This window comes from Mycteria americana, chromosome 6 (genome assembly GCF_035582795.1).
Source record: "Mycteria americana isolate JAX WOST 10 ecotype Jacksonville Zoo and Gardens chromosome 6, USCA_MyAme_1.0, whole genome shotgun sequence".
In the NCBI taxonomy this organism is placed as follows: Eukaryota; Metazoa; Chordata; class Aves; order Ciconiiformes; family Ciconiidae; genus Mycteria; species Mycteria americana.
The window spans coordinates 70,187,533-70,214,855 of record NC_134370.1 but is presented as its reverse complement, the minus strand read 5'-3'; the positions used below and the strand labels follow the sequence as shown (position 1 = coordinate 70,214,855).

At 41.0% G+C, this 27,323-nt stretch overlaps 1 protein-coding gene across 5 annotated transcripts; it reads left to right on the top strand.

The window, feature by feature from the left end:
- Positions 1-42: 42 nt before the first annotated feature.
- On the top strand, positions 43-27,079 carry MORF4L1 (mortality factor 4 like 1). 5 transcript variants are annotated; one of them, XM_075506474.1, is made up of 14 exons: positions 43-184; positions 5,141-5,187; positions 8,313-8,380; positions 10,225-10,290; positions 10,714-10,800; positions 11,542-11,622; positions 14,324-14,386; positions 19,806-19,831; positions 20,449-20,537; positions 20,844-20,945; positions 22,571-22,659; positions 23,937-24,109; positions 24,451-24,535; positions 26,364-27,079. In XM_075506474.1, exons 1-14 carry the CDS (start codon positions 145-147, stop codon positions 26,446-26,448), a joined length of 1,101 nt encoding a protein of 366 aa, XP_075362589.1. In that variant the 5' UTR covers positions 43-144; the 3' UTR covers positions 26,449-27,079. The 5 variants fall into 5 exon arrangements, with proteins under 5 accessions (XP_075362589.1, XP_075362591.1, XP_075362590.1 ...); XM_075506476.1 differs by lacking the exon at positions 10,225-10,290; XM_075506475.1 differs by lacking the exon at positions 14,324-14,386.
- The last annotated feature ends 244 nt before the right edge of the window (positions 27,080-27,323 follow it).

The following is a 27,323-nucleotide window of genomic DNA, read 5'->3' as shown; positions in this document are numbered from 1 at the left end:
AAGTCCCAGCATGCCGCGGGGGATGCGGCGGGGCGCAGCGCGCCTGCGCGGCGCGGAGGGGGCCGGGGCCGGCCGCGCATAATGCGGCGGAGGTGGTGAGGCCCCTGCGGGGAGGGGGCGGGAGGGAGGGAGAGTCACTTATAAATGGCGCCCAAGCAGGACCCCAAGCCCAAATTCCAGGAGGGTGAGTGCGGGTGGGGGGCCGGGTTGGGTGTGGGGGGGGCGGCGGTGCGGGGAAGGGGGGCCTGAGGTGGGGTGAAAGCTGAGGTGGGGAGGTGAGGCCTGAGGGGAGGCGGGGAGAAGAGGCCTGGTCGGGAGCGGGCGACGGGGCTGGGGGCTGTGGGGTGGGGGGTTCGCTGCGGGTGGGGAACGAGGGGGAGGTCGGGCCCGGGCCCGGGCGGCAGTGGGGGCCCGGGGCCGGCCCCCGGCGGGGCGGCGGTGGGCTCCCGCTGCCTCATCTCCCAGCGGTTGCTGGAAAGGCCGGCTTTAAACCCGCTGCTGCCGTTCGTTCCCCTGACTTTGCGGTGGTGGGTGGGCCAAAAAGAAACAAAGGAAGCGATTTAAAGGGGAAAGAAAAAAAAAAATCGCGCTGCTGTTCCGGAGGAGTCGCAGTCCCAGGCGTGGCGAGGCTGCCAGGAGGTGTTCCTGCGGCGGGGACACCTGCAGCGCAAACGGGCCCGGGCGGCCGTGGAGGAGGCTCCTGGCAGGTCAACTGGCCCTCTTGCAGCGGACCTGACATGGGGCTGGCCCTTGCTGGAGGCAGCCTCTGCCCTCGGCCAGCTCTCGCCTGTGTAATAAAGCGGAGGATAATTACAGTGCTCCATCTTGCAGTGCTTGTGGCTCTGAGGCAAGCTTTCAGTAAGGCCTTCAGCTAGACCAGGTTTGGACTCCAGTGTTTATGATCCCTCAGCACAGGGGATTATTTGGTTTTTAGCTTTCACTGCTCAGCCCTAACAGTGTGAGAATATGTGGGGGAAAAAAAAAATGAATTCCCGTAGTCTTTGTCTCTCTTCTTCTTCCTCATCTTTCCTACTGATAAGACGTGGGGCTTTCCTACCCCCTGTTATTCTAAATATGCTTCCTTTTCTTGCAGGCATGGACAGGCATTGGCATTAAAACTGTTGCAATCTCCTAAGTCTGTCAGGATTTTTATTTTCTTGAGTTTGAAACCTGCTTATTATTTATTCTTCCTTGAAAGGGAGCTCAGTTAGGGATCCTCATGCAGGAGGATTCATGGGGGCAGTATCTGGACTACAGCTGGCACTGTGGTGGAATCCATATTTATAACAAAGCACCAGATTTTTTTTTTTGAGGTGAACAAGGATTAGGATTATGCTTTTTCTGAGGCTTATTTTGCATACATTTTGATTTTTAGATAGAGGTTGTGGTTGATACTAATAGAGGTAAATGAATATGTTAGACAATGGTAAATGAAAACTTACTTCACCCTTTCTTCTTCATCTGTCCCTCAGTTTGGCTTCTAAGCAGGACTTTCCACACGATTGTGATTTATCTTTAAAAGTGCATTTTGCAGAAGAAGGACTGGAAGCTGGCCATTCTAGGTAGCTTAAACAACACTGTAATTGTATGTGCTTTATGGCTGCTTATGTTGGAGCATGTTCAATCGTGCATCAGCATTCCATGCCATGCGTTAATACCAATGGTATTATTAACCTGCAGAAATAATCAAGATTTTAATGCATGATTCACATTATAATAATTAATGTGAAATCAAGTGAACTGCAGAAGCTAAAACTTAAGTAGAATTCCAGGCTGAAATTATGTTCCCAGCTGTAGGAATATGAGCAACCTAAACTTAGTACAGAAGTTAAAATTTTTAGACTTTTTTCCACAATGTAAATGTGTTTGTGATCTCAACTGTAACATTAAAGGGGAGGAAAGTGCGGTGAATAAAGCCTCCTGCAGGCTTAAAACTTAAGTGCTTTATTATGGCCCTTCACAGCGTGACAAATGAAAATTATTTTAATTGTAGATTTTTGAGCTACATGTACATCAAAGAGTGGTAGGTAGACTTGGAAGTTACCCATATTGGCATTTTTCACAAAGCAAAGGGTAAGGAGGAGACTGAAATTATTGTGAAAACCTATGAGAGCTAGGAAAACCTAAATGTCAAGCTGCAAGTACGAGTATACCCCTTGAAATGAAGAGACTGATGTTTTTATGCAGGCATGAGAAATGAGATCAGCATTAGGGCAACTATGAATTAAGAGTTGTAGGTACTTCAGGTGTTCTGCGTCTCGATGCTGACTGTTTTTAATGCAAATACAAAAGAGTCTCAGATGTCAGATTCAACTTCCGAGTTGCTCAAGGCAGGTTTGGTGGTTTGTTTTGTTTTTTTTTTTTTTTTTTTTCTTGTGCTGATGCTGATGAGACTTCTGTGTTTTCTGGTCTGTTCTGAAGATGCTGGTTAGCCTCCCACTCTGGTATCGATGGGAAGGCTTCATTGGCAGTTGTATCCTTGATCCACAGATTGAGAACCTCTTGTTTCTATAAATACTCTGCATGTAAAACACTTGAAGGAGTGGGTGGTTGAATTGTGACTTCCAGGAGCTTTTCCTCACATGAAGCTTTTGACAGCGAGGCCAGCAGACGTGCCTGTTCAGAGCCTAACTGATGTTTGAGCAGTACGCGCTGGCCAGGCGCCAGCGTGGCAGCCATCCGTGTGCAATATTCCGTGTAGCCTGGCATTCAGAGGTGTTAACAGAGCATGTTCCGATATCTTTCTACCAGCTATTTTGGCTAAAGAGCTGTTCTCCTACAAATACTGCCTTTGGGGTAGGGAATAGGTGTGGGTGTTTTGCTGCAGCGGTGGCAGCGTGTAGGAGAGATTGGTCTGTAGATTCAGAGGAGAGGCCTTGTGCATGTCTGCAGTAAGCTGGGAAGGAGCAAGAGCCTGTTAGGTTATGAAAACAGAAGAACCCTTTCAGATTCATGTTGTGTTTTTTAAAAATAAATAAAATAATTCTTAGTAACTGTGGACATCTTACCTAGAAAGACCTCGCACAGTAACTGAAACAGAGATGTGTCTTTCAGTAGCTCTAGTGAGCACTGTGATGCATAAGGATAATAGTGTAACTTCTGATTGTTAGCCCTGATTATAAAGACACTTTATTTAAAAAAAAGTACTGAATGTATCAAAATGGGGACTTCTGTGAGAACCTTTCTAAACCTTTTTCTTTCTTGATACATAGAAGGATTTTACAAGTTGAAATATACTTCTGACCTAGTTTTGTGTTCTTAGACTTCACTGTGGATACTTGTTTCAGTTCTATGGAGAGCATGGGATCCTACAGATTGGATAATAATGAAATCTTAAAACATGAGCAGTTCTTGCTAGCCAACATAGCAATGAAATAGTAAATTTATAGTTGCATCTTGTTGAATCAGAGTCTGGATGTGTTAGGTGAAATGTGATAGTAGCTGTGCTGGTTAAAGAGGCCGTTGCTGTATCTGCTTGTCTCCCAGTCTTGGTGGTGAAATGGCGTGTCCGAATCCTCCCTCCTCTGCTTCAGGCAAAATCAGGTGGTTTGTCATCAGCCACCCAACAAACTGTGTAATGGCACTGACCCTGCCGGAAGTGTGTTTTGGGAATGAGTGCAAGAACTGCTCTGCCTCTCACCAAAAAAATATTGAGATGTGAGGACATTCGATTTCTGTTTGCAGAACAAATGTCTGTTTAGAGCCCGTCTGGGTAAAAGTTGCATTAATGTCGAGTTACGTGCCTGTCGGGTTAAAGAGTCAAATAAAGCCAGAATTGAACAGGATTCGGGAGAGTCAAAGTTAATGGTATGATGTGCAACTGACTGTATCTATCACTTGAATATGCAGAAAGCGGTTTTCTGAAGAGTAGAGTAAAATTTACAGCGGAGGGTACTTTTAAACCTATAGCCCATGAACTGGTCCTTCTCACACCCTAGTTATTCCTGGGCTGCTCACAAGGCAGAAGGCATAGAGAGCTGTGTCACTGGTGGGACGGCCCGCTTCTGTGCACCTCCTTCCCAGCCCGGTCAGGGGACTGAATAAATACCTGCGTATGTGTACTGTACAGCTGGCACATGGTGACGGTGACAGCTCTCTTCTGTCCTATATGTCCTGGAAATAGTGGCAAGAACTGGATGTGTGCTATACCCTGGAGTGTATTATGCAGCTTGTCTCTCTGAAAATGTGAGCTACTGCAGCTTTGAAGAAGGAAACATCTGTACTCAGATATCCTGTGTTAAGTACATTCAAATTCCCACAACGTAACTGTACAATAAAACCTTGCCATTGAGGGGGAAAAAAAAACCAGACTGAAGAACAATCTCTTCCTACTTAAAAACCACAAAGTGAACATTTTTTCTTGCTGTTGCACAAACCTGGCATTCTTCTGTACCACAAGACGGATGGGGAAACAATGTCGGGGTCTCTCTTCCTGACTTCATTGAACTAGAAGTACCAGGTGGTGTACTTCGTGCAGGAAAAGGAGTACTAATAACACTTGCTTTTGTTTGTGTCAGAAGCTTAAGATGCAGAGGTGATATCTTTTATGAGAGCTAATTTCCTGCTCTGAATCAAAATGCAATGTCGTGGAGACTAAAGAATCCCTTACAGCAAGAGTTTTACCTGCTTACTGCTTGAGTGCTTAGGCTGAAGTAGTCAATTTGTATCGAGCCAGTGTGTCTTGGTGTCTGCATCTGAAATTCAAGGCGTTGAAGGAGTTCTCTCTGTCAGTCTTGCAACAGGATGCAAGGGTGTCTAGAATGTGAGTTGGCAGCAGCTGGACGTATGGGCAGGAATGTATGTTTTTGGGGCCAATTGTTTGCTGAAGTCACCAGCCGTTCTGCAAAACTCCGGGCAGGCTTGGACAGGGTTTGCATGCAGTTGTCCTTGCATGAGTGCTCTTCAGGGACGTCCTCAGGAATCTTTGCTTCATGGCCTAAATAATTGGAGCTCTGATCCTCTTTTGTAGGAGAGTAAATTTGCTTCTCAAACACCAGCCTGCTTCTCAAATCAGTATCTGCCTTTGAATTTCTTTCTAGGTTGACACTGGATTCATTCTATGTTGTACTTGATTACATGTATTTTACAGAAATGGCACATTGGTGGTGTTCTAAGATGTTTATCTGCAACTTTCTTTCAGGTGAACGAGTGCTTTGTTTTCATGGACCTCTCCTTTATGAAGCAAAGGTATGTGTGGTTGCTTATTGCTGCAGACGGTTCTGACTGTTCCCCAAGAAAATAAGGAATTGTATTAGTTTACTTGCTGTGCCTCACTAGATAGGATTAAGGACTGAAACGAAGGAAAACCTGATAATGAATGAAATTAATTAGCCATAAATTCTGGAGCTCTATATTATAGAAAAATTTCAGAAAACCCGATGGTACTATGCAGCTATTCTGGTAACCTACTAAAGGCTGGGTGGTTGTATGTGTTGAACATCTGATACACCCATGTTCCCAGAACACTGGAAAGCATTTGTGCCGTAGGACCTGCTGCTGGTGCTAATGCATGAGCTAGTGAGTTAGCTGCAGTTTGAGCTTCCTCCGAGGTGTAGGTGGCTGAGTACAATCAGTGGTCTTCAAATGGGACAACACTGCAGAAGATAATGCTGGATTAAAGTGACAAAAGGAAGTGGCATTTTCAGTTTTGGCTTTTTAACTGCAGAAACAATGCATTGCAAATTTGTGACTTGGAGGAGTATCCCTACTGCTTCAGCTGCAGGCCTCTGCTGCAACACTTTGAATGATGTGCTTTTCTTGTGGGCCTTAAGCAGATGTCACTGCCATGCCATCTGTTTTACTGAAGGTATAGCTCCTCATTTGACTGCCAGTTTCTACTTCCTCTGAAATTGAAACAAAGGGCTTTTGTAGCTGTGTGGATTAGAAGCCTTGCAGAAATTCTTGGGGCACCTTAAACGGAGACTTAAATCCATTACTTTTAGTGTCAGTAAACATTAACTGATGGAACAACTTCAGAGAGGTGGTAGTAGGGAGGCAGCTAGAAATACTTGACACCTCTTTTCATGCTATCAGGAAATAGTCATCCTAATTTTAAAATGACATCAGTGCATTTTCACTTTAGTGATTCTGCTCTGTTCTCTCCCTTGCTCTAGAAGTGGAGGACAAGTTCCTTGTGAATGTATGCTCAGTGTTGTCTTCTGACAGTGCCTGCCCAGGTGCTAGTATGGAGAGGAGAGTAATCAAGGCTTCTGGTTTTGTGAAAACAAACTTGTTAGCAGCAGTCTTAACTCTTTGGTCAATTAAACAGCCCAGATCTGCTACAGGAGTGTGCTTCTCCATGCTGTGCTGTGCCCCTCTTCCCCTTTACACAAGGGTGGAGTGTTGCAGGAGCTGGCTCTGCCAGCTGGGTGCTAGAAGGGACTTCCCGGTTGGCAAGATAGCTTTTGGCTGGCTATTTATATTGAGAGTCTGGATCCTTCTGGGCTTCTGAAATGGCAGAAGGAACTGGGTTTAATTTTACAATGATACTGTGTAGGTACTAATGAATAATAACCTTAGCTTTGTCCTGTTCCTTTGATCTGTTTTTCTTCTGTGATTTTCAATACATAAGTTATTTCATTCCTGATGACCATATCTTTGGCTTCCCATAGCAAGATGATCAGAGAAGCACTTGTGTTTGTGTTAGTGTGAAAAATTATGGCAAACAGTAACTGTTTTACATCTCTGTACAGTGCAGAGTTAAATGAGATTCGCTTAAGACTCTTCTAACCTCCAGCAGGAAGGAAAATATTTTGGCACAGAAATATATTTGAATCTTCTTTTACTTCATGCTCAGTTCTTACATTCTTCAAAACAAGTAGACACTTCTTAAGCACACAGTCTGTGTTTGGCTGGCTTTAACTTCAGGACTGTCAAAATGAGCCACTGGTGCTGTAGTATATCAAAGAGTAGATTAGGATATCCTTACTCCTAGTTGCAAGTCTAGCTGAGACTGCGTTTAAGTTCCATATGTGGTATTTTGGAGATTAGTACTGGAATATGATGTTCCTCTCTGTTGACAGTTTTTTTTAATTGAAGAGGGTGCACCACATTGAGGTCACCACCATGGTCTTAAGAAAATATTGTGTAGCAGAAGGCTCTGCCCTTTCAAATGCTTAGAGGTGACTCCGCATGGCAAGGAAATAGCAGTTATGACTTCTGCAAGTAATTTTTTACTTCAGTGGCAAAAATCCTTAAAAAGGGACTAAAAGCTAGAGCCAAAGAGAGTGATCCTTCATGTTTTGCAACACCCTCATTATTTCACTGTTGAAGTGGTACAGTGGCATCTGTATCTCCGTGTATCCAGTACAAGACTTGATGCCTTTCTGGATGAAGTGCCTTATCCAAGCAGAAGTTGGTGGATTTAATTTGGTATAGTGAAGAAGTTCAGGGATGTGAGGTGGGTTATGTAGTTTCTGTTCTGGGCTATGTTTTTGCAGGAAGAGGCATGTCTCTGGCTGTGTTTTTCTTTTACATAGATGTGGTAGCTTGAGCTCTTACGTGCCAGAGTGCAGGGGTAGGAGGAAGTTGTGTTGTTGTCAGGCAGCGTGCGCGGTTGTTCCAGCTGACCCGAACACCTTCCTCTGGATGAGCTGAGGCAGGGTCTTGCAGGCTGACAGTGGGGCTGTGCTAAATTATAAGGCAGTTTGTGGGGGACGCTTCTGAATCTGAGTGATATGGTGGAGTGGTTGGAGCAACCTTGCTGTGTATGTATTCCCTTTTTAATAGTCTCATCTTAATCTCGGTATATAAGGAAGTTACTGTATTCATAGGCCAGTCTTTTGATGGAAATAACTGTTTTTATTGACCTCATGTATACATTCTTAACCTAGAAAAAGCCCTTACTGCAACTCTTTCCACTGAATATAATGCTCTCTCTGTGGCTGTAGAGATCCGTATTATTTATTTTACTTTTGAAGACTCTTCTACTTCAGCCAGCTTACCTGTCTGTGAGGTAGGGGCCTGCATGTGAACAAGCTCTCTAGTGAATGGCTTTTGGCTAACCTGGGGGTAGTGAAGTGACTGCTTGTTTACTCTTCTGGTCATCCTCAGGGGTTTCTGATCCTTCTCGTGAAGGAAGGTGTCCCTTTGGATAGCTGAGCAGAGTCGCTTGTTTGCCTAGCCCTTCCAAATCCGTGAATAGGCAGTAACTTGTGTTAGAGAACTTACTTTCTGCTGTGAAATAGCTGCCGGTATTTCAATTGCTTGCATGGAAGTCTCTGCATGCTTAAACACTGAAAGCTAAAAAAGCAAAATTCATTCAGATCTCTCTGTTCTCACTGGTAGTGACTGAACTTTCTTCTCTGTTCCAGTGTGTAAAGGTTGCCATAAAGGACAAGCAAGTGAAATACTTTATCCATTACAGTGGTTGGAATAAAAAGTAAGTATTGCATAAAATGAAAGCAGTATTTCATTTTCCTTTGCGGGAAAACACAAGCTTTGTCAGTTTGAATGTGAGCTTGATGGACTAGCACTACCGCGTCCCTGTCCTTAGGAGATTGTTTCTGAAATTGACCTACATGATTTTTATACATAAGCCGATGATTTATAGTAACACAAAGAAAACATTGCCTAACTAACCATTTCCTGCAGAGCTTTGGTTGTATAGACAAACTAGCTTAGGGTGTCAGTAGACTAATGGGAATGCTTTATAGCGTTCTGTTTGTTCCAGTCTGAAAACAGTTACTGTAATTCCTCCCTGGCAGAAGCATCTAGTACAAAAACTTCCTTGTTATGTGTGGTAGGAGAGGCAACCCCTACTGAGGCGGAGCAAAACTTGCTACTCAAATACACAGTGTACTTTACTTTTATACCACTTTTGGCAGCAAAGTTTGGTAGCAAAGATTTGGAGAAGCATGCCTTACTGAAGGCTGTGTTCAGAATGGGAAAGGCTGTCTATTTTAGTCCTTCACAGGAGCAGGTTTAGCCTGTATTTCAGTTCTTGCCTCTCATGCTAAGGTAAAGTTAGAGATACTTTTCCCTTCTGCAAAAATGGTAGGATTCTAGGTGAGCGATTTCTGAAGAATAAAGAAGTCTCCATGAAATAAATGTTCAGCCTATTAAAGGTGAATACTTTCATGAGATTATCGCATTTATGTTCTTGTCTTTTTTCTTTCATTTGAATTCTGTTCTGTCACTAGGTTTGAATTCGGGAAAAGTGGAGTTTTTTTCTTAGCGATTAAAAGCTTCAGTTCTTCAGACTCCAGAAGTCTTTCAGAGAGCACTTTTTCCTGTTTTATTTGGTTTTGTTTCATTTCAGTGCTGCAGACTTTAGAGTGAAGACTCTTAGTCACTAGTATCTTGATCTCACTGACGTGATTAAAAGCTGAACTTCATGTTTTAATATGTAACTTTTTAAAATGCATCCGCACGCCCTCCCTGCCAAATGGACAGATAAATGTTTTATTGTAAACACCGACAGTTACGGGGAGCGTAATTGGTTCTTACGGTGGCTGCTGGATATTAATGAGGCAGCATAAATTCGATACTTCCTCTCCTTGTTTATCTCTGATGAAAGGTGCCATAAGTGATGTCGTGACTCCTGCTTTTCTTGCTTGTGCTGTTTGAGTTTTTTTTGCCTTCAAGCTTCCAATTAACTACATTAAAAGTGGCGTTGCTGCAAGATCTAGACAACTGGGGCAATACGACTCCTTAATTTTGTTTTCTGTAATTATGGTCCTTTGTTACTTGTTAATTGCTCGACTTCTTAATTTTTTTTTTGCAAATATCAACAGTTAGGATACCAAAAAAGTTTCTTCATCCTACAGTATGATGTGCCGCACAGTTATATATTACTTCTTTTGAAGGTCTCTTGCAGCTGTACAGGCAGGAGTAAGATAAGTGGCTTAAATATCTGACCAAAGCACTACCCGAAAAACATAGTCTTAGAATGTGTACAGCTGGACATGTGTTTCTCTGTAACTTTTGGATGCTGAGCTTGCCTTGTCTTAACACTCTTGAAGACCTTGTGCTCCTGTAGTAGTATTGGTTTTGACACCTTGATGTTGTAAGACTGGCAGCTGCTGCCATGAAATGAAAATGACACAGAACTCCTTATATGTAGAGCTTTAACTTGCATACTTTAGAATAACTTGGCCACTTTTAATGTGTTTTATTTGAAATAAATTGACAGATTGCTCAGATAATCCACTCTTTGTCAAAGTGGAATTCTTGCTCGTAATGGCAATTTCCCCAACACCTGTTCTCTTAAATCGTTCACTTCAGATTCTTCAAATATTCATGCCATCTTGGTTTCCTTCACAGACAGAAATCAGAGCTCTTCTTCTTACAGTAAGATCTTATTGCTGAATTTGTTAACCTATAAAATGTTGGAATAGATAAAGGAAACTTGCTTCATAATATAGTTATGGCTACAGGTGTCCCATAATTTAGTAAGCGTAGAATTTTTTTTTTCCCTGAGATACTTCTTTTAAATTAAAGACAGTCCCCTCCCTCCTAAATTGCCCATCCTTCAAGTTTGGGAAACTCTTTGGAAATGGCTGAGGGTTACACTTCCCTAGAAAAATTGTTACAGCTTCAGTCAGTGGGGAATGCGTTTGGTAATTTACACTTTCAGTTGTGCCAGTCCATGACTTGACACAAAAGCAGAGTTCAGTCTCAAATTCTGTGAAGCTTTTAATTGACTATTGTGTGTAGAATGCAATTATGTAATGTTTTGGAATGATCATTTGATTTTTTTAAAATTTTTTTCAGCTGGGATGAATGGGTTCCAGAAAGCAGAGTGCTCAAATACGTGGATACCAATTTGCAGAAACAAAAAGAACTTCAAAAGGCCAATCAGTAAGTATTTTTGTTAGAAGTCCTTGTCAGTAAATAATTTTTTTTAGTGTCAATCCAACAACTATATATCAAGGGAAGTTAGCGAGTTTAAAAAAAAAAAAAAGCCTTCAAGAGGTGTTCATACTTTCATTCATTCTTGAGATACTTTGGCTTACAGAGGTGTTCTGATCTTTGTCCTCTAGCAGTTTAGAAAGAGCAAGCTGCTACTTACTTCTAAAATGGTGAATTGAGGTTTTAAGGAAGAGTAGGTTGATGAAATGGAGAGGCAGCCTGACCAACTGCAAGTACATCCTGTAACGTGGAAATTAGGTGGCTAAAAATTACTCTTGTGCAGTATCCTTAAAATATATTGTTAAATAGTAAGGATCTTGGACAGCTTCAAGATGCCTACAAATACTTTGATTTTCATAAATGCTAATCTTGTATTTCTTTAATAGAAGTGCTTTTATTGAGAAGTTGTTTTTTTATTTTTCAGAAGCAGCGTGCTGCTTCCACGCGATTTGGAATAACAAGGATGGCGGGAGGGGGAGGAAATGGGTGTTCATACTGCTAAGTGTTGTATGAAGAAGCCTAAGTCATCTTGATAAGGAGTTGAATTTGTTCCTGCTCATGACACACACTGATTTGCAAAGCCTTTTACTAGACATTGTCTAAATATTTTGCATAACCTGGTCTGCTTTGAGGGAAAACAAGCTGCTTTTTCCATTAAAGTTCTTACTTACGAATTTACTCTTTTTAAAGGGAACAATATGCAGAGGGGAAGATGAGAGGTGCTGCTCCGGGCAAGAAGACTTCTGGTCTGCAGCAGAAAAATGTTGAAGTGTAAGAAGCTTTTTATTTAAACCCCCCCCCCCCCCCCCCCCCCCAAAAAAAAACCCCCAAAACCACGCACACACCCCCCCCCCCCCCCCAAACAAAACAACCCACCTCCAAGACCCCACCCAAAAAAACCTCCCAAACTTTTGCTTGTCAGTTTTACTATTGATCTTTAAATAGTATTTTTGTTAGAATGGTTCTGCAGGCTAAACTACATTACTTCTGACACAACCTGTGCAAAAGTTGTTTCACTTTTGTGATGTTAAAAAGGCCTTTGTTGAAGTATTTTATTAAAACTGCCTTAGATTGTGCAGTGTTTCATGCTGAATCAAGGTACTGAGTAGACACTAACACTCTGTACTTTTTTGTACTCTATTTCTCTTAAGTTAGTGAACTGACACTCAAAAAGTGGAGAGTCCTCCTAAGACTCGTGTATCTTGGTGAAATCGGTTTCTATATAGAATTTTACAGTTCTTCCAAGCTGTGCAAGCACTTCTGAATAAAGTCCTTAAAATGCCTTGCCTTCTTACTGTACAATTGTTAAAACTGTATTTAAGGAGTCTTTGTTTTGCTGTTTTTGACAAAACTAAACCCATATGCTATTAAAAATGGTTTTGCATCTTAAGAGACCAGAAGCAAGCTCAGACATTTATCAGAAAAAATAATTTCAGGATGTAACTGTCAGATTTCTTTCATTTCCATCCTTTTTGTTTTTCAGAATAGGCTTGTATGGTGTTATGTTTAGATTCTCATACAGTCAGTACAGCTCTACTGCTTCGCTCATGTGCCATGAAACTCTTCTGTTTGGGGTAGTACTTCACTTAATTATGTAGGTGGTCATTACTAATGTGATGTTTTGAACTCTGAACTTCACTTATGATTCTGGTCTTCATGAGGAAGCTGCTGAAATGAGATCAATTCCTAAGAGCATTTGGCAGCAGCCTCAGATTTCATGTCTCATTTATGGGTGACTTTATGTTATGAAATATGTATCATTGATTTGAGCAGTGCAGCAGTAGTGGGTACAGTTTTGGTTTGGTGGTTTGTGTTTTTTTTGCTCTAGATCCTGAATGCAGATTTCACTTTGGGATTAGTCAAAGCGTAGCCAAGGCTGTGCATTGGCTCTTGGTCTCTGGAATGGGGAGTCCGATGGATCTGGCCATAACGCTGCATGCATGCTCCCTCGTGGTCTGTTGCTGTAGATTCGGAGGTGCTTTAACACCACTGGTTTGGTGTGCTCTGTCAGCTCAGGACGGACCTCTGACAGGGACCTAGTCACCTGTTTGTCTTCATTTGGGGGGAAAAAAAACCCAACCCAAATGGCTGTTTAGACAGTTCCTAATGTCATTAAAATCTAATTAAAACAGATCTAAATTATGGCCATTACTAATTCGGCTGCTTAAGGGGTTGTTGCACCTGAGTCTTCTCGCATTTTAGTCAGCGGGGGTAGAATTAATTTCATGTGTAACTTTGACACAGGTAGTGATGACTCAATTGTAAATGCCTACGACTTGCATTATAGGGAACATCTCAATAGTAACGTCAGGATTAGGTTCCCCATACTGTCGGCTTTAGTCATCTTGGTAGTTCAGACTGATTGCAGTGGGATGAGTTGTTCTCTCTGGCTGAGTAAATGCTAAATGTTAACCTGTGCTTGAAATCAAAGCTGGCTTCATCCTCTCAACCACACCTAATAATGTTGCATCCAAGGGAGACCCACACAGCAAAAATGACTTCGTCTTAAGCCTCTGTGTAAGTCTAAAGCCTGAAAGCATGTTACCAGGTCTGTCTTTACTCTCTGGTTGAAACCAGTTGGGGAAAGGGAGTGGCTTTGCTTTTTGCTGTCATCACTATCCGAAGCATGGGTGGTTGTTTCCAGCACAGCAAAACAGACAATAAGCTAATTCTCTGAAACTTCTGTTTCATGTTGATTGGAAAAATTAATTCCTTGATGGTGGATTTTCAGAGCTGTAAAGGGGAAGAAGGAAAACTATTGTCATTAGAACAGCAGTCTTGCGTGATGAAAGTTATTTATAATAGGGTCCCATATGCTTGTTGCACTGATCTTGCTCCTAGTCTCTAGTCATTACCAGCATCCAATGCATCCTTCTAAATTAGACCTGTGCTTCTTTCAACAAAGTCTCCCTATTTTTCTTCCCTATTTGGAGGCTGAGGGAGAAGAAATACTTTGACTTACCCTAGCAGTGATGCAGGGTTGTGATACTGATTTATTATTGACCAAACTACTGCTGCTCAGATCCTGCTTACAGCTAAAGGCAAGATGGCTTCTGAAAAATCTCAGAATACAGTTCCACAATAAAACTTCTGGATTGTTCTCTTGCTGTAAATCTAAGGTCATTGCAGATACATAAAGTACTGATGGCGGGGAGGGGGAGAAACTGATCATGCAACTATTCTAAAAGGGTAACACTGTCAACCTATTTGGGCCTCAAAATTTACCTTTTGTAGCATTCTTGGAGGATTGAACAGAGGGAAAGGTAACTTATATTTTGAAACTTATTCTTCAGATAGCCAAACAATAATGGAAAGGAAATAGCAATCTAAGCACAACTTATCCTCCAGGAATGTTCAGTAAGACTATAATATGCTGCTAAAAAGGTAAATTTTTGAATCTTAAATAGATTCTCTTTAAGGCTAAACACTAGGTCTGACATTCTTTCCTTAACTCAACCCCCATTGTGCCTAGATTTTTCAGACGAGATGGAGCGCATACTGTTTGCTGTTTGGAGACCCCTACAATATCGACGCGGTGAGTTAAGGATGGATTGTCAAACCAGGATTTTCATCCTGAAATCCAGATCTCCTTGCTTTTGTAGATTTCTTTGAGAGACTCTTAAAGTCCTCAGTTGTAATAATGTAAGCTTCGGTAGCAATTCGGTTAACCATTATAAGTACTGCAGTATATCGTTTTGGTTGTTTTTTTAAGCCAGTATGGACTACCAGTTTTTAGTTTCTCTGAAATGTATACCTTTTCAGTTGGGATAGGGTACCATATGAGTAGTCAAATGCATTCAGTGTGTCCACTCTTTAAAAAGAAGTGGAAGACAACTGACTTCAGATTTTTGAAACTGGATAGTTCTAGAAGGTTACAGTTGGTCTGCATGCTTACTGTAGCCTGGAGTTCTGCTTCCATGGAAATCAGTAACAAACTGCTCTGTCTTCTGTAAGTCTTGGAAGTGATGCTGCTACGATAGACGGCGTTAGAAATGTGAGGTTTGAACCTGCTCCTTAATGTGCTATATTTTTATTGTTGGCTTGAGTCTGTTCAGAACAGCTGTTTCTATAAACTGCAGTAACTGGCTCAAAAAGCTTTTGAGGCTATTTGTAAGCAATATTTGATAAAATAGAAATATGCATGAAACGCAGGTTGTATACACTTGTTTTTAAAATAATTAATCCTCTTATGATAACTAGAAACTATCATAGAAAAAAAATGTTTATGGTTATAGCAGGTTGCCAAAAATGAAACACAACACTACAGATACTGGCTTCTCCAGACTGTGTTATATGTAGCTCTGCTGAATTCCAGCTTCTAAGAGTTTGCTACCTTTGCTGGGCCTAATATGATTAACTTGGAAAAAAATCAGTAAACAATCAGAGTTAATGGGTGCTTGGAAAATAAGAAGGGCACCTGAGAGTGTTCTGGAGGGAGGATACAGCACTGAATAACAAATTTGAGAATGGCATCTTTTTAAATGATACATGCAAGCAGTCTCATCAGAGATGCTCTCAAAACAGTATCTCAACTTGGGGGGAGTTGTTTTTTCTTCTAATAGAAGTCTTGTTCTTAATCTGAACATATTACTCAAAAGCATATGCTCCTGCTGCATGTCTCTTGTGGCATCCTCCGCTATCTTTGGCACAGCTAGTACCTCTCTCACAAGCTACTTCAAGTCCTCTAAATGTCAGGCAGCATGTGAACGCTGCCTACATGCCAGTTGTCTAGGGCTGTAACAACATTGGAATGGCTACACCGGCTCAGGCCGGAGATTTTCTTAACCTCTTCTGCTGTCTGATGGCCACCAGTAACATGTGCTCAGGGATAATCAAGTGAGTCAAGCCTAGAATGCTGTTCTCCCCCAAATACCCTTTTTGCTTCTAGCAGTCTCTAACTAAGGGACTTTAGAGCTGTATCCACGTGATGGGTTGAATAACCCTTTGTAGGACTGTCTTATATTTATCTAATAACCTCTGAACCGTATGGACTTCTGGCATCCCCGTCATCTTGCGGCAGTGTGTTCTTATTTTAATTCAGTACTGTGTTGAAGAGGGGAGGAAAGAGGATGACTCCTCCTGTCTCTTTAACATCTGCTGCTTTGGTTTTTTGGTCTTTTCTATCTGTCTTGAGGAAAGATTGATCAGTTCTTCGAGCTTCACCTTTTATCACTAGTGATACCTCTACCACATTTCCCCTCTTCTTCCTGTCCAGTTGCCAGCTTGAGAAAGCCCTTGCCTGCCTGGTTACTCCTGGTATAGAAGCTGTTGTACCCTACCCAATATTCTTTGCTCTCTTTACCTCTTCTGGTTTTATTATGTGCCTTCTAAGGTCAGGTTGCCTGACCAGGCACAGGAGACATGTGTGTATATAATCTGGATCTTGGCTTTTAGCCTTTTGCTAATAACGTTCGATGGTTTAATTGAATCTTGATAGGAATGCTTCTTCTCACAGCTAAGTTAGTGACCAAGCTGCTTGAGCAATAGTGGCTGATTTCATTCTTCTTTCCAACATACTTATTCTTCACACTTGAATCTTTTAATTTATTTTTTTTATTTCTAGTTGCCTTGTATTAGGAGAGTCTTTTTGATTTCATATAGCTTAGTTACAGCTGTTGTTTTATCAGTAAATTGGCACCCAATCTCCTTTTTCTGGCACTTACAAATGTGTTGAACTGAAATGCCTGAGACCAAGTGGTAGCTACCTTCATTCTCTGCTGCTCATATCCTAACCAGCTATTGTAGGGAGGTTCTGACAGACCTCCAAGTCCCTTTAAAAGGCACGTGGATTTTGTGGACAATAACAAGTATTTTACTTTCCCAACACTTTTATCTACCTGGTCATGGACTCCTAACTGTTGTGGAGTAAGTAAACCTTCCAAAGTCTTGTTTTTTTTCCTGGTGTCAGTTGTCTGTGTTGAATGCTATTTTTTAAGCTATTTTTATTTTTTACTGACAGTTTTCTAGACATGTCCCGGAAGACACTCCAGTTTAGAGCTCTGAGCATTAACACCAACTCTTTTGTGCAAAGAGTGCTGGCTTCTTGAGGTGGTACCCAAGGTTTTGTGGCAGATACTTGATTATCTTTCTTCTGATGAATGTGTGTGGAAAGGTAAAGCGCAGTCTTTCAGTATGTTGTCTTCTATGGCATCCTCTTTAGTCTTGCCATTCGATCGTGAACACAGTCCTGTTTTGGATACCGAGGTCGGAGTTCAGCATTATGCTCTTGTGGCATGGACTGCTTATTTTCCTTCTGAGTCTGTCACCTTTGATATGTAGCATTTCATTGCTGTGAGCTGTTCTGTAAGCTGTAATACTGTTTGTTTTCTACTGGTTATCTTGTTTCTACACAATTTCAGATGGTTATGTCAGTAGTTCATTTATTTTTGACTTTCTAATTCAGTCTCACATTTTGATCCTCAGTACTTGAATATTCTTGTTATAGCTGTGTGTTCTTGTTCTGCTCAAATAGAGCCCTGCAATGGGGGCTGGCTTAGCTTCTTACCAGAACTGCTTGCTGGCCCTGCTTCTTTGAGGAGGTAATGTCTGACCACAGTGGGATGCATCCCTTAAGTTTGAACTGTGAGATCTTTAGCACCTTGCAGCTCTGTTCAGTCTTTTAATTAAACTCTTTTCATGGAAGCTTCCTTGAAAATTCCATGCTGCTTTTTAGTTTTCTTGTCAGTTTTCAGTGAAAAATGCTGGTCAATAGAGAAATATGTGAATGAAGAATAGCAGCTGGGCCATACTTGCTGTATAAAGAGAAGTCAATGAAAGTTTTTATACTGCTTCTATACAGCAGTTCAGGGCTTGCTGTTCATAGTGTAGTTGTGAAGTGGCACTAAAGGATGGGTTTTAATCTATCCTAGATATGTTTCATCTTTTTGAGTCACTTCAGGACTTGCATTCCCTTTGTCCTTGCAGGAAGGCATTATCTGCCATCATGGGGAACATGCATGGTGTTCTTCAGATGTATGTCTCAAAATGAGAGTCTGCTTGGTCTGATTAATGGAATCTGGCTGTCTATGATGTGCTGCTCATCTCGGGCTACAACTTCTATCAGTAGGGCTGTCTATAACCTCTGTGATACAGATGCTGCATCTTTCTCCTGGATACCGAGTGCACTGCATGCTTCAGTTACTGTATGCTACCACAGCACTTCACCTTGCACAGCTGCCTTCACCTGGTGAAGAGTATTATTCCAGACAGCCTGCTGTACAGGCTATCAAAAATCTGCCAAATACTAATGTTTTGTCTCTAACCTTAGCTCTTTCTCTTTGTTCCCTAACTCAGATTTGCCTTTTAGACTTTGCAAACAGATGGCTGCTTTGACTTGAAGCAGAGGCTTGAAATATAAGGAATCAGGAGATATAAGGAATGAGGTGGGAGAGCACAAGCAACTGCCTAGAATGGTTTAAGCTAGACTTTGTGCTTCAGTAACATAGATGTGGTTTAATGTCTTAATTGTGGTAGTTCTTTAAGTACTTTTTATTACCTGTCTGTTCCAGTTTTTTAAGACTCTGCTTCTAGACTAATGCTTAACATTATTTTTATCTTGTGATTTTGATTCTGGAAAGAACTCAGTGTTCCTCCTTGTTTACTCTAGGTTTGGAAGAAAATACTTTCTCTTCAATACACAAGCCCATTATCAGTGACTTAACTTGGCAATTGTTCCTTCTTCCTGGAGAGAGATGATCTTTATTCTGCCCACAGTTTAAGCCTAATGCTTGTTTGACTTGAAGCTTGAAAAAAAGCCTTACTCTTCCTATCTTCAGACTTTCCTAGAAACTCTGCCTACTTCCTGACCCAGATAAACCCAGTTCAAAGCCTGAATGCAAGAGTCACTTGAGATAGTGGTGAATTTCCAAGGAAATAAGCTTGTACTGGTAAAGAGTTTTATCCACACAATCTGCAATTTTTTTGAGAGGTTTAACTGGACTCCTATTAATAGTGAGCAAATTGAAACATGACTAGTGGTACTCTTAATTGAAATTTTCTGAAAATGGTTAGTAAATATACAAAGTTTAGATAATAACAAAAATACCTGTTAGGACAGTTTAATTTTGTCATTGATACTCTTGACCTATCTGCATATTTACATGCCGTGTGCATTGTATTTCAGGAGTCTTTAAAATTTTTGGAAGTACAACTTTTCATTTGGAATAAAAATAAGGGCTAAGGCTAGAGGCTTCAGAGAAGTGTGAAGCGTGTAAATTAGAAACAGTTAAGTGTTGAGAGAAGTGTTTGGAAGAAGTTAAATATTAGGGACAAGGCTATTTACAACTGTTCAAAATGTTTCTAGTAAGTGGCAAGTGTAATTGCGATCTCCCCTAAAAGTTGATGATGGAATTGTAGGCAGTCCATGCAGCTTCATGCATATAATTCTGATAGGGCTATTTAAACTTCCCTCTACTGCTGTAGTGGTAAAACTTTGTGGTGTTTTTTCCAATACTTTACTGGAAGTTAATTCAGTTGACTGATATTTATCCGATAATCCCCAGCACTTCTGTTTCCTTGTCCCATATTCTGTCTCTAAGTGATCCCTGAAATACAGAAATAAACCACCTACAAATCTAGCGTAGTTTTCCAAGAGCACTTGGAAGGTATGAAACATCTGTAGATGTTACTTGCATAAGTGTCAGTCAGTACTGTTTTTAAATACTCATGTGTTCTTGGCATGCCTTCTGGGGTTTTGTAGGTTTAAGTTAGTGATTCCCCCCTCCCCCCCAAAATGGTGCATTATAACCTGTTAAATGAAAAATCTTGTAGTATCATAACTGTGATGCTAAATCATATCTGACGCTTCTTTCATGTGCTTTTATCGAAATTCTCCATAGGCCATGGAGTATTTGCTCGTTGTTCTGAACTTAGTGGCCAGTTTTTCTGGCTTTCTGCTTTCAATTCTTTAAGTACCACTATCTTTATATTTGCAATAATTTGTGTTCTTCTTGCAGGAAAACAAAAAAGAACAAACAGAAAAGTAAGTACGTCTTTATTTTGTATATAAGTGGATAGCCTTAGTGAAGGATTCTTACCTGGAATAAGACCTGAAATCTGCCTCAACTAAGTTCACTCACTATCACCTTGTGTTCCTCTTGGACTTCAGATGTCTCTTCCTCTTGGTCAGGGGGAATGCATACTTTTCTGGTTTGTACACAAACTACTTGTTTCAGTCTCTCAAGATTTTGACCTCTTGCAAATTAAAAGCAAAGTGATATTTCCATGGAGCCATTGAAATAATTTAATAAGTCAAACTTGTGTTTTGTTATTGAGATGGAGATGTGACATATCTGCAAAGCTGAGTTGCGGGTTCCAAAAATTCTTCCGAAGAATGTTACAGATACTGACATATTGGTTTGTTTTTAATGCAGAAACTGCCATCTTCAGATAAGTGGAAATATAGCAGTTTAAACTGTCACAAGTATGTGGGACTTCCAGAATACAAGTAATATGTAAAACAAAAAAACAAGTGAAAAGGTGACTTGAGAGAAATCTGGGTCTTACTTTTAAATCCTTCTTCTAAATTTTTTTTACTGGTATTTCTTACTGACTTATCAGATTTCTTAAGTAGCGTAATGTCTCTTTTTTTCTGTACAGCTCCAGGAATTGGAGAAGGGAGCAGTACCAGTGAGACTCCTCAGCCTCCTAGGAAGAAGAGGGCTCGAGTAGATCCAACGGTTGAAAGTGTATGTTTTTCTCATTCTCACAGGATTTTTAATAGAAAACAGGAAGGTTGCTTTGCTCAGAAATACAGACAGCAATACTTTGTCCTGCAGTATGGCAGTGTCAAATGTTACAACTTGCAAAACTAAGGTTCCCAAGTGGCCTTGAAAAAAATAAGCTATTTCCTTGTTCCCTGTGGAGCCTACAGGAATTACTGTAGTAATTCCTCAGTCCAGTGGTGTATTTCAGTTGTGAAAATAAGGAGTATGGGTGACTCTTAGCTGGGACGGTTATCTGAAAGGAATTGGTCTGGCTTCACTTCTTTTTAGGAAGAAACATTTATGAACAGAGTTGAAGTGAAGGTGAAAATCCCAGAAGAGCTGAAACCATGGCTGGTAGATGACTGGGACTTGATCACCAGGCAAAAGCAGGTAATTTGTCAAAAGAACAATCGGGGCACGTATAGGCGAGGACACTAAAACTAGAATTTCCTATCCTCTTCAAGTGCGGTGTAGTGAAATCTCTTGTGGGGTTTGACAGCAGCCTGATGGCTTACTTGACAGTTCTCATTTTGGTTGGATTTTAACCAAAGGTCACCTGTGAGTAGGACTGTGGCTCAGCAGAGTTGCATGTAAATTAGCCTTGGTCTAATCAAGCATAAGCTAGAAAGGCAACTAATTTTAAAAACTTACTTAAGCTTTAAGTGTGGTGTTAACTCTATGCATGTTTGGCCTGCTGGTATGCTTTGAGCAGGTTACTTAGTTGGTAGAGGACTGGTCTGTAGGAATATCATGTGTGACGCATGTTTTACCTCAGCTCCTTCCTGCCTTGTTTGTGTGTCATTCACTGCCAAGTTCTGTGAGTATATTAAGTTGTTCTACAGCTCTGACAGAAAGCTGTCGCTCAGGGTAGCAATTCTTCACTTCTGCCAGGCTGGATCCATATAAAGCTTCCTGCTACAGTAAATTAAACTTTGCTTTCCATTTTAAAAGTGTAAAACATGTTTATGAACTTAAAAACGTATTAATGGATCACAACTTGTTTCTTGTGTGAAACTGCTTACTAAAATCAGTAAGAAGCATAGAAAATAATACTGTTTGGTAGGTTGCAATTGCATGCTGTAACTTACTGCTACTCCAAGGTACTGTCTCTGTTCTTGCAATCCCAGACACGTAAAAATCTTGTTCAAGTCCTACGTGGATAAGACTGACTTTTCTTAGTGAATACAAATCTTGGACTTGCATCAGCAGTAAATGTGCTTAAGCACTACTATGTGTTACACTGACTCCAGTTCTGGAGAATTAACTTTTTTTTTTCCCCCTGAATGTCTTCAGACTGTGGTGCTCTTGTGAAAGGCAACAGATAAGTGAACTGGGACTTATGCCTCAAAAAAACCCCAGCCCCCAAGTGCGTGAATTTGCTGTACTACCGAGCCTTGCCACATACAACTGAACTAGTGTCTGTGGGTACAGATGATCTGTGTATGGTATTAAAGATGGAAGTTAATCCTGGGTGAATCATGGCTGGGAATACTTGTTTTCAATTCTGTAAGCTCTGGTGTAGCTCTAATACTCTTCAGACTGTGCAGGCAGTGAAACTTCCCAGCAGGAGCTTGGCAGGCTTATTTGCTTCACAGCAATATTAGTGCCAGGTGCTGAACTGTGGATAAAAGAGGACCAGCAGACGGAAGAACAGGCAAAACGGCCACTGTTGCTTTTGTAACTGCTGTGTGGCCTGGGGTGGGCAGGTCTGTAGGGGCATGTGTGTGCTTTGCTGCGTACCTCTGACTCTTGGGGTGACTTTTGCTGTTCATCATCGGGTTGCTGTTGAGCAGCACAAATGTTAAATGGACACATGGATGTAGTCGCTGCTATGGGGTTTTTTTGGTGTGCACAACTAAAACAGTTGGGCGTTCCTTTAATAACACTTAACATCTTAACCTGTTAATTTTATTCTAGAAATGTCCTTATGTATCTTGATTTAAATTTAGCATGCAGATAGAAATGTCTGCATAAATTAGATAACTTGTATTTGTTTGGTTTTGCTGCTTGTGTAGCTCTTCTATCTTCCTGCCAAGAAGAACGTTGACTCCATTTTAGAGGATTATGCAAACTACAAAAAATCACGAGGAAATACTGATAACAAGTAAGTAGTGGTCATTTCAAACCTGAAATACCTCTTTTGCTGTTGGTGTTGGACTTGTATTTAATGGAAAACTTAGTGAGGTGGTTAAACATGTCCCAGCCCTATGTCCAGCTTCATGTTCCAAACCAAGGTGATCGAGGAGTTTAGATATCTTTGAGGAGGTAATTCAAGAATGTGGTTCTGCTTTCTGGATATTATTTCTGCTTCCCCTGCTTTCCCTAAGCCTTTTCCTAAAGGAAGCTGATATAAGTGACTAGTTCTCCACCCCTTCATTCTAGCTCAGGCTTCCTACATTGGGTGAATAAATTCAGTGGCACTTGCTACATATGAGCTGAACAAACTATCAAAAAAGCTGCCTAGCAGATGAGGAGAGTGTTACTGTGTGGGTGGACTCCCTCATGGAGGTAGAGGGGTGGGGGACAGGGAGGTAGACGATGACTTTTAAAAGAATCAGATGGGCAGAGCTAATTACCTTGAGGTGATAGCTTTGAAGATTCTGATTTGTAATTACCCCAGCAGTCCAGCCCTGACAACAAACAAGGTGTGTTTATTCTTGAACAAAGCTTTCCTGTTTTAAAGGAAGAGAAATTAGAAATGTGAAGTCATTTTCTTCTGTTCCAGAGGAAGCATATTATTGACTTGTCAGGGTGTTTTAACATTCTTTTATGTAATTGTCCTAATGTCTGTTCTAAATTTGTTTGCAGGGTGGAGTGAGGGTTGTACTTCTCAGATTTGCAGTGTCACTGTTAAAGCCTACAGTTATTCCATTAGTTGTGAAGTTGGAGGCCTGCAGGAGTATGGCATTGGGAGGCCTAGTCAGAAAGGGTCACTGGCCTGAAATGTTGGGTGGCTGTCCCTTTCCGTTAAGCAGGAGTTCAGTCTGATTACTTGTAGTATTGTACTCTTAAGCTGATGTGAGTTGGGATTAACTTTGGTTGAAAACAGAAGAGCTGATAAGTATCCTTAGAAACACTCACTGTTGCTTTGAAAGGACTGCTCTAAGAGTTAACTTCTTTAAGTGACTAGATGACTAAAAGCAGGGCTTTTTTGGTTTGCCTAAATTCTTACTGAGTTCAGAACAGTCCATTTTTAAAGGAGGTCTTGAAATGCATCACTCCCTGCAGCTGTACGTCTTAAGGCCTCCTGACAAACTTCCTTGAAAAACCTGAAGGCTTGTAAAAGATCTTCACGATGTTGATGGACTCGCCAAGCCAACTCTCATCTTGTGTCCATCCAGTCACTTGAACAAGACTTGCGGTGTTTTCTCTGTTTCCCAGGGAGTATGCAGTCAATGAAGTTGTGGCTGGAATTAAAGAATACTTCAATGTCATGCTGGGAACTCAACTACTGTACAAGTTTGAGAGGCCCCAATATGCTGAAATTTTAGCAGATCACCCAGATGCTCCCATGTCTCAAGTCTATGGTGCCCCACACCTGCTGAGGTTATTCGGTGAGTATGGCCTCCGGAGATTGGAGAAGAGCAGTAGTTAGAAGCGCTCAAACACTTCCTTTTCCTGTCTTGAGTGTCAGCGGGTGTGACCTGCAGAAATTTGACAAGCAGCTATGAAACATTGTTTCATTCTTTCCTTATGCCATGTACCGAAAATGTTCAGAGCCACTCAAGGATTTAGAATGGAAATGGATTTTCAACAGCCTAGGTATTTTAGGTGGGCTTTCTATATTGAAATAGATTCCTGGGCTGCTTTTATATGCTACTGTAACAAGTATTTCAGTGCAGTCTAAAACCTTAAAGTTGTTTATAACTAACAAGTGCTACTTCTTTTGAAACAGTGCGAATTGGAGCTATGCTTGCTTACACTCCTCTTGATGAGAAGAGTCTGGCTTTGCTGTTAAACTATTTGCATGACTTCTTAAAGTAAGTACTTTTTAAGTCTTCCAGCAAGAAAGAAAAAGTTAAGTAAGCACAGGCTGTTGTAATGTGGCCTATTTTCTGTGAACAATTGTTATATAACCTATGTTAATTATCTTGGGCTTGTGCATGGTATGTTCGCCAAAGACTGCAGTGAAGCTTTCTCAAACTCTGCTGTCTAGTAACATGAGTAAGACTGGTTTTAACTGCTCTCCAGTTATACTGAGGTTCTTGCTAGTTAAACGTGTGTTTACGTATCTATTAGTCTGCATTTTTAAACTGTCCAAGTCTGCTGCTTGTTTCAAAATAAATGTTGAAGCACTTATTTGTAGTTGCTATAAAAAGCCGATGACAATTACAGCAAACTATTAAATTACACAACAGTTACTCAACAACAAATGTTAAAACCTGATGAACCTTACTAATGTTATTTCTGGGATAAACTGTCATTGTAGCTTTAGTGCACTGCACTACGCTGTGGTGCCGTAGACATATTTAGGATGAAAGCCTCATCCTAAATAATAATACAAGACTTCAATATGAAATGTTTCTTAAAAAAAAAAAATTGGACTTTTGATTTCAGACAGGCAATAAACTACTTCCTCACTGCTATAAGGAACTACGGAGTCACTTGCTGCTTAGTTCACCTGGAAATGTTTCCTGAATGTGAGATTCTAAAACAGAATTAAACTTCAGTTTAGTGTCTGAGGTGTCATACCTGTATTCCCCCTACGTATGTCTGGGCATGACTTCAGCAGCTTCCATGCATCTGAACTGCACCAGAGGAGCTTAGTGTGATGCTTCTGCAATGTGTTTATACATATAGGTAGGAACGGGTGTGTGGTACGGAACTGTATGCGAGCTGGCAGTGTCGGTGCAGCTCTTTGCTTTTGCTGTACTGGCAGATTTTATTGGTCAAGTTGACTAAAGCCGTAAACTTCCATTTGTGGTTATGTCATGGAGAAGAGAAGTGTTCTGTGTGTTTTCATACAAGGCCTTAGTGGTCTGCTGATGGTGTTTGGAAATGCTGATTTGTAAATAAGTAGGGTAACAAAGCATTAAGCTGTTTTGCCAGTAAATGCCAACTTTGACCTCTGTGTGATTGGGTAAGCTGTTGGGAGTTGAAAGAAAACCCTCAGCAAATCCAGGACAGCTCTGCAGTAGAACTAGAAATGGATCAGCCTGACCTCCAGGGCAAACTTGCCTTGGAATAGTCCTAAAGTCTTGAGCAGATCATAGTCTTTTGGGTAAGTCTGAAGTAAATGCACGTGCTCAAGAGCTTTCAGCTGTAAAGATAGAAGTGTGAAGCCAGTGCATTGACCAGAAATCCCCGAATCCATTCGATGAGAAGTAATGGCCTGTAATGCTTATCTTCTGCTATTGCGCGTAGGTGACCATTGCTCGTTCTGCTCTAGCCGTCGTTTATTTGGCTGTTTGAGTTCCATATTTGTGCAGACAGAACTTCATGGTGTCCTACTCTTTGTCCCTGCCCCTTTGAGTATGATCAGTAGTAAATCAATTCTTGGTGCAGCAGCTGACTGAACCTCAAATGTCAACGGCTTCATCCCGTTAATGTTAACCTCCCTGTGCTCACTTGGAGGCAGAGTTGCTTGACAAATGGTTTGGAATTGATTTTTTTTTTTTTTTTTTTTGGCGTGAGCTGTCAAATCTTTAATTGCTTTACACAGCTGACTTTTTAGGAGATACATGTTAGATTTGTACTCTTGAAATTATGTTTTATGGTCTCAGCAAACACCTAAGGATTCACTCGTGATGCTAAACAACAGAGGCTTTAGGCAAGAAAGTAATTTAATCTTTTCATTATTTTTCATAGGTATTTAGCAAAGAATTCCTCCGCATTGTTTAGTGCCAGTGACTATGAAGTAGCCCCTCCCGAGTATCATCGGAAAGCAGTATAATACGGTGCTAATTGGAAGTGATAATTGGATCCTTGTAATACTGTCCACTTCTACGTCTTGTTCTTCACCTTCCTATTGCACATGTCTCTATTGCACAAATTATGTAAACAGAAAGTGAATAAAGCTGTGTGTTTCAAATGGAACCGGCATTTGTAAGTTCTGAAGATTTTTCTTGTCCCGAAATGGAAGCTTGGAGTTTAACGGGAACTCTTTGGTGTTTCTGGCTTGCTACTGTTGTTTGCATCAATGGAATGTAAAAAGAATGCATTATGATAGTTCATTGCATGAACTCTTCAGTGCTCGTGGGTCTGTTTTGACATTAAGACTTGCTTCACTAATCCGCTTTATTGCATAGTAATGGCAAACCCAGACTCTCAGACCCGCGAGGGCTGTGATCACCTAGTGTTGGTGCTATGGATTAGTCTGACTTTCAAACCCATTTACTTTCTTGGTGTTGGAAGTAAAATGTTTGGTCCATCAATGTATGCTTTTATTTAGATAGTGGAAGGACTGTGACTTTTTTTATATTCTAACAATAGGAAAATGCGTTATCATATCGTAGTGTCTTGGAAACGTTGGTCTTTCACAGAGCTGTTTTACAAGTCTTCAAATAAACTTTTTTTAATTTCAAGTGTTGTTTCCAATATTTGTATTTGCATCAGTCACTACCTTATGACAGCGTCCTGTCAAGCGTGATCTGAGTGTATTAAGTGTAGTATAAAGTTCTGCAATATTAACTTGGAGATGCTGTGTTTCTTTTTTAATTCGAAGGACTAGTAGTTAAAGCCCATGCATCCAGTTCCAGTGGGTTAAGTGGATTCTTTTTCTCTGGGATCATTCCATAATCCGTAAGTAGTGACAATGCAGTGCCACGA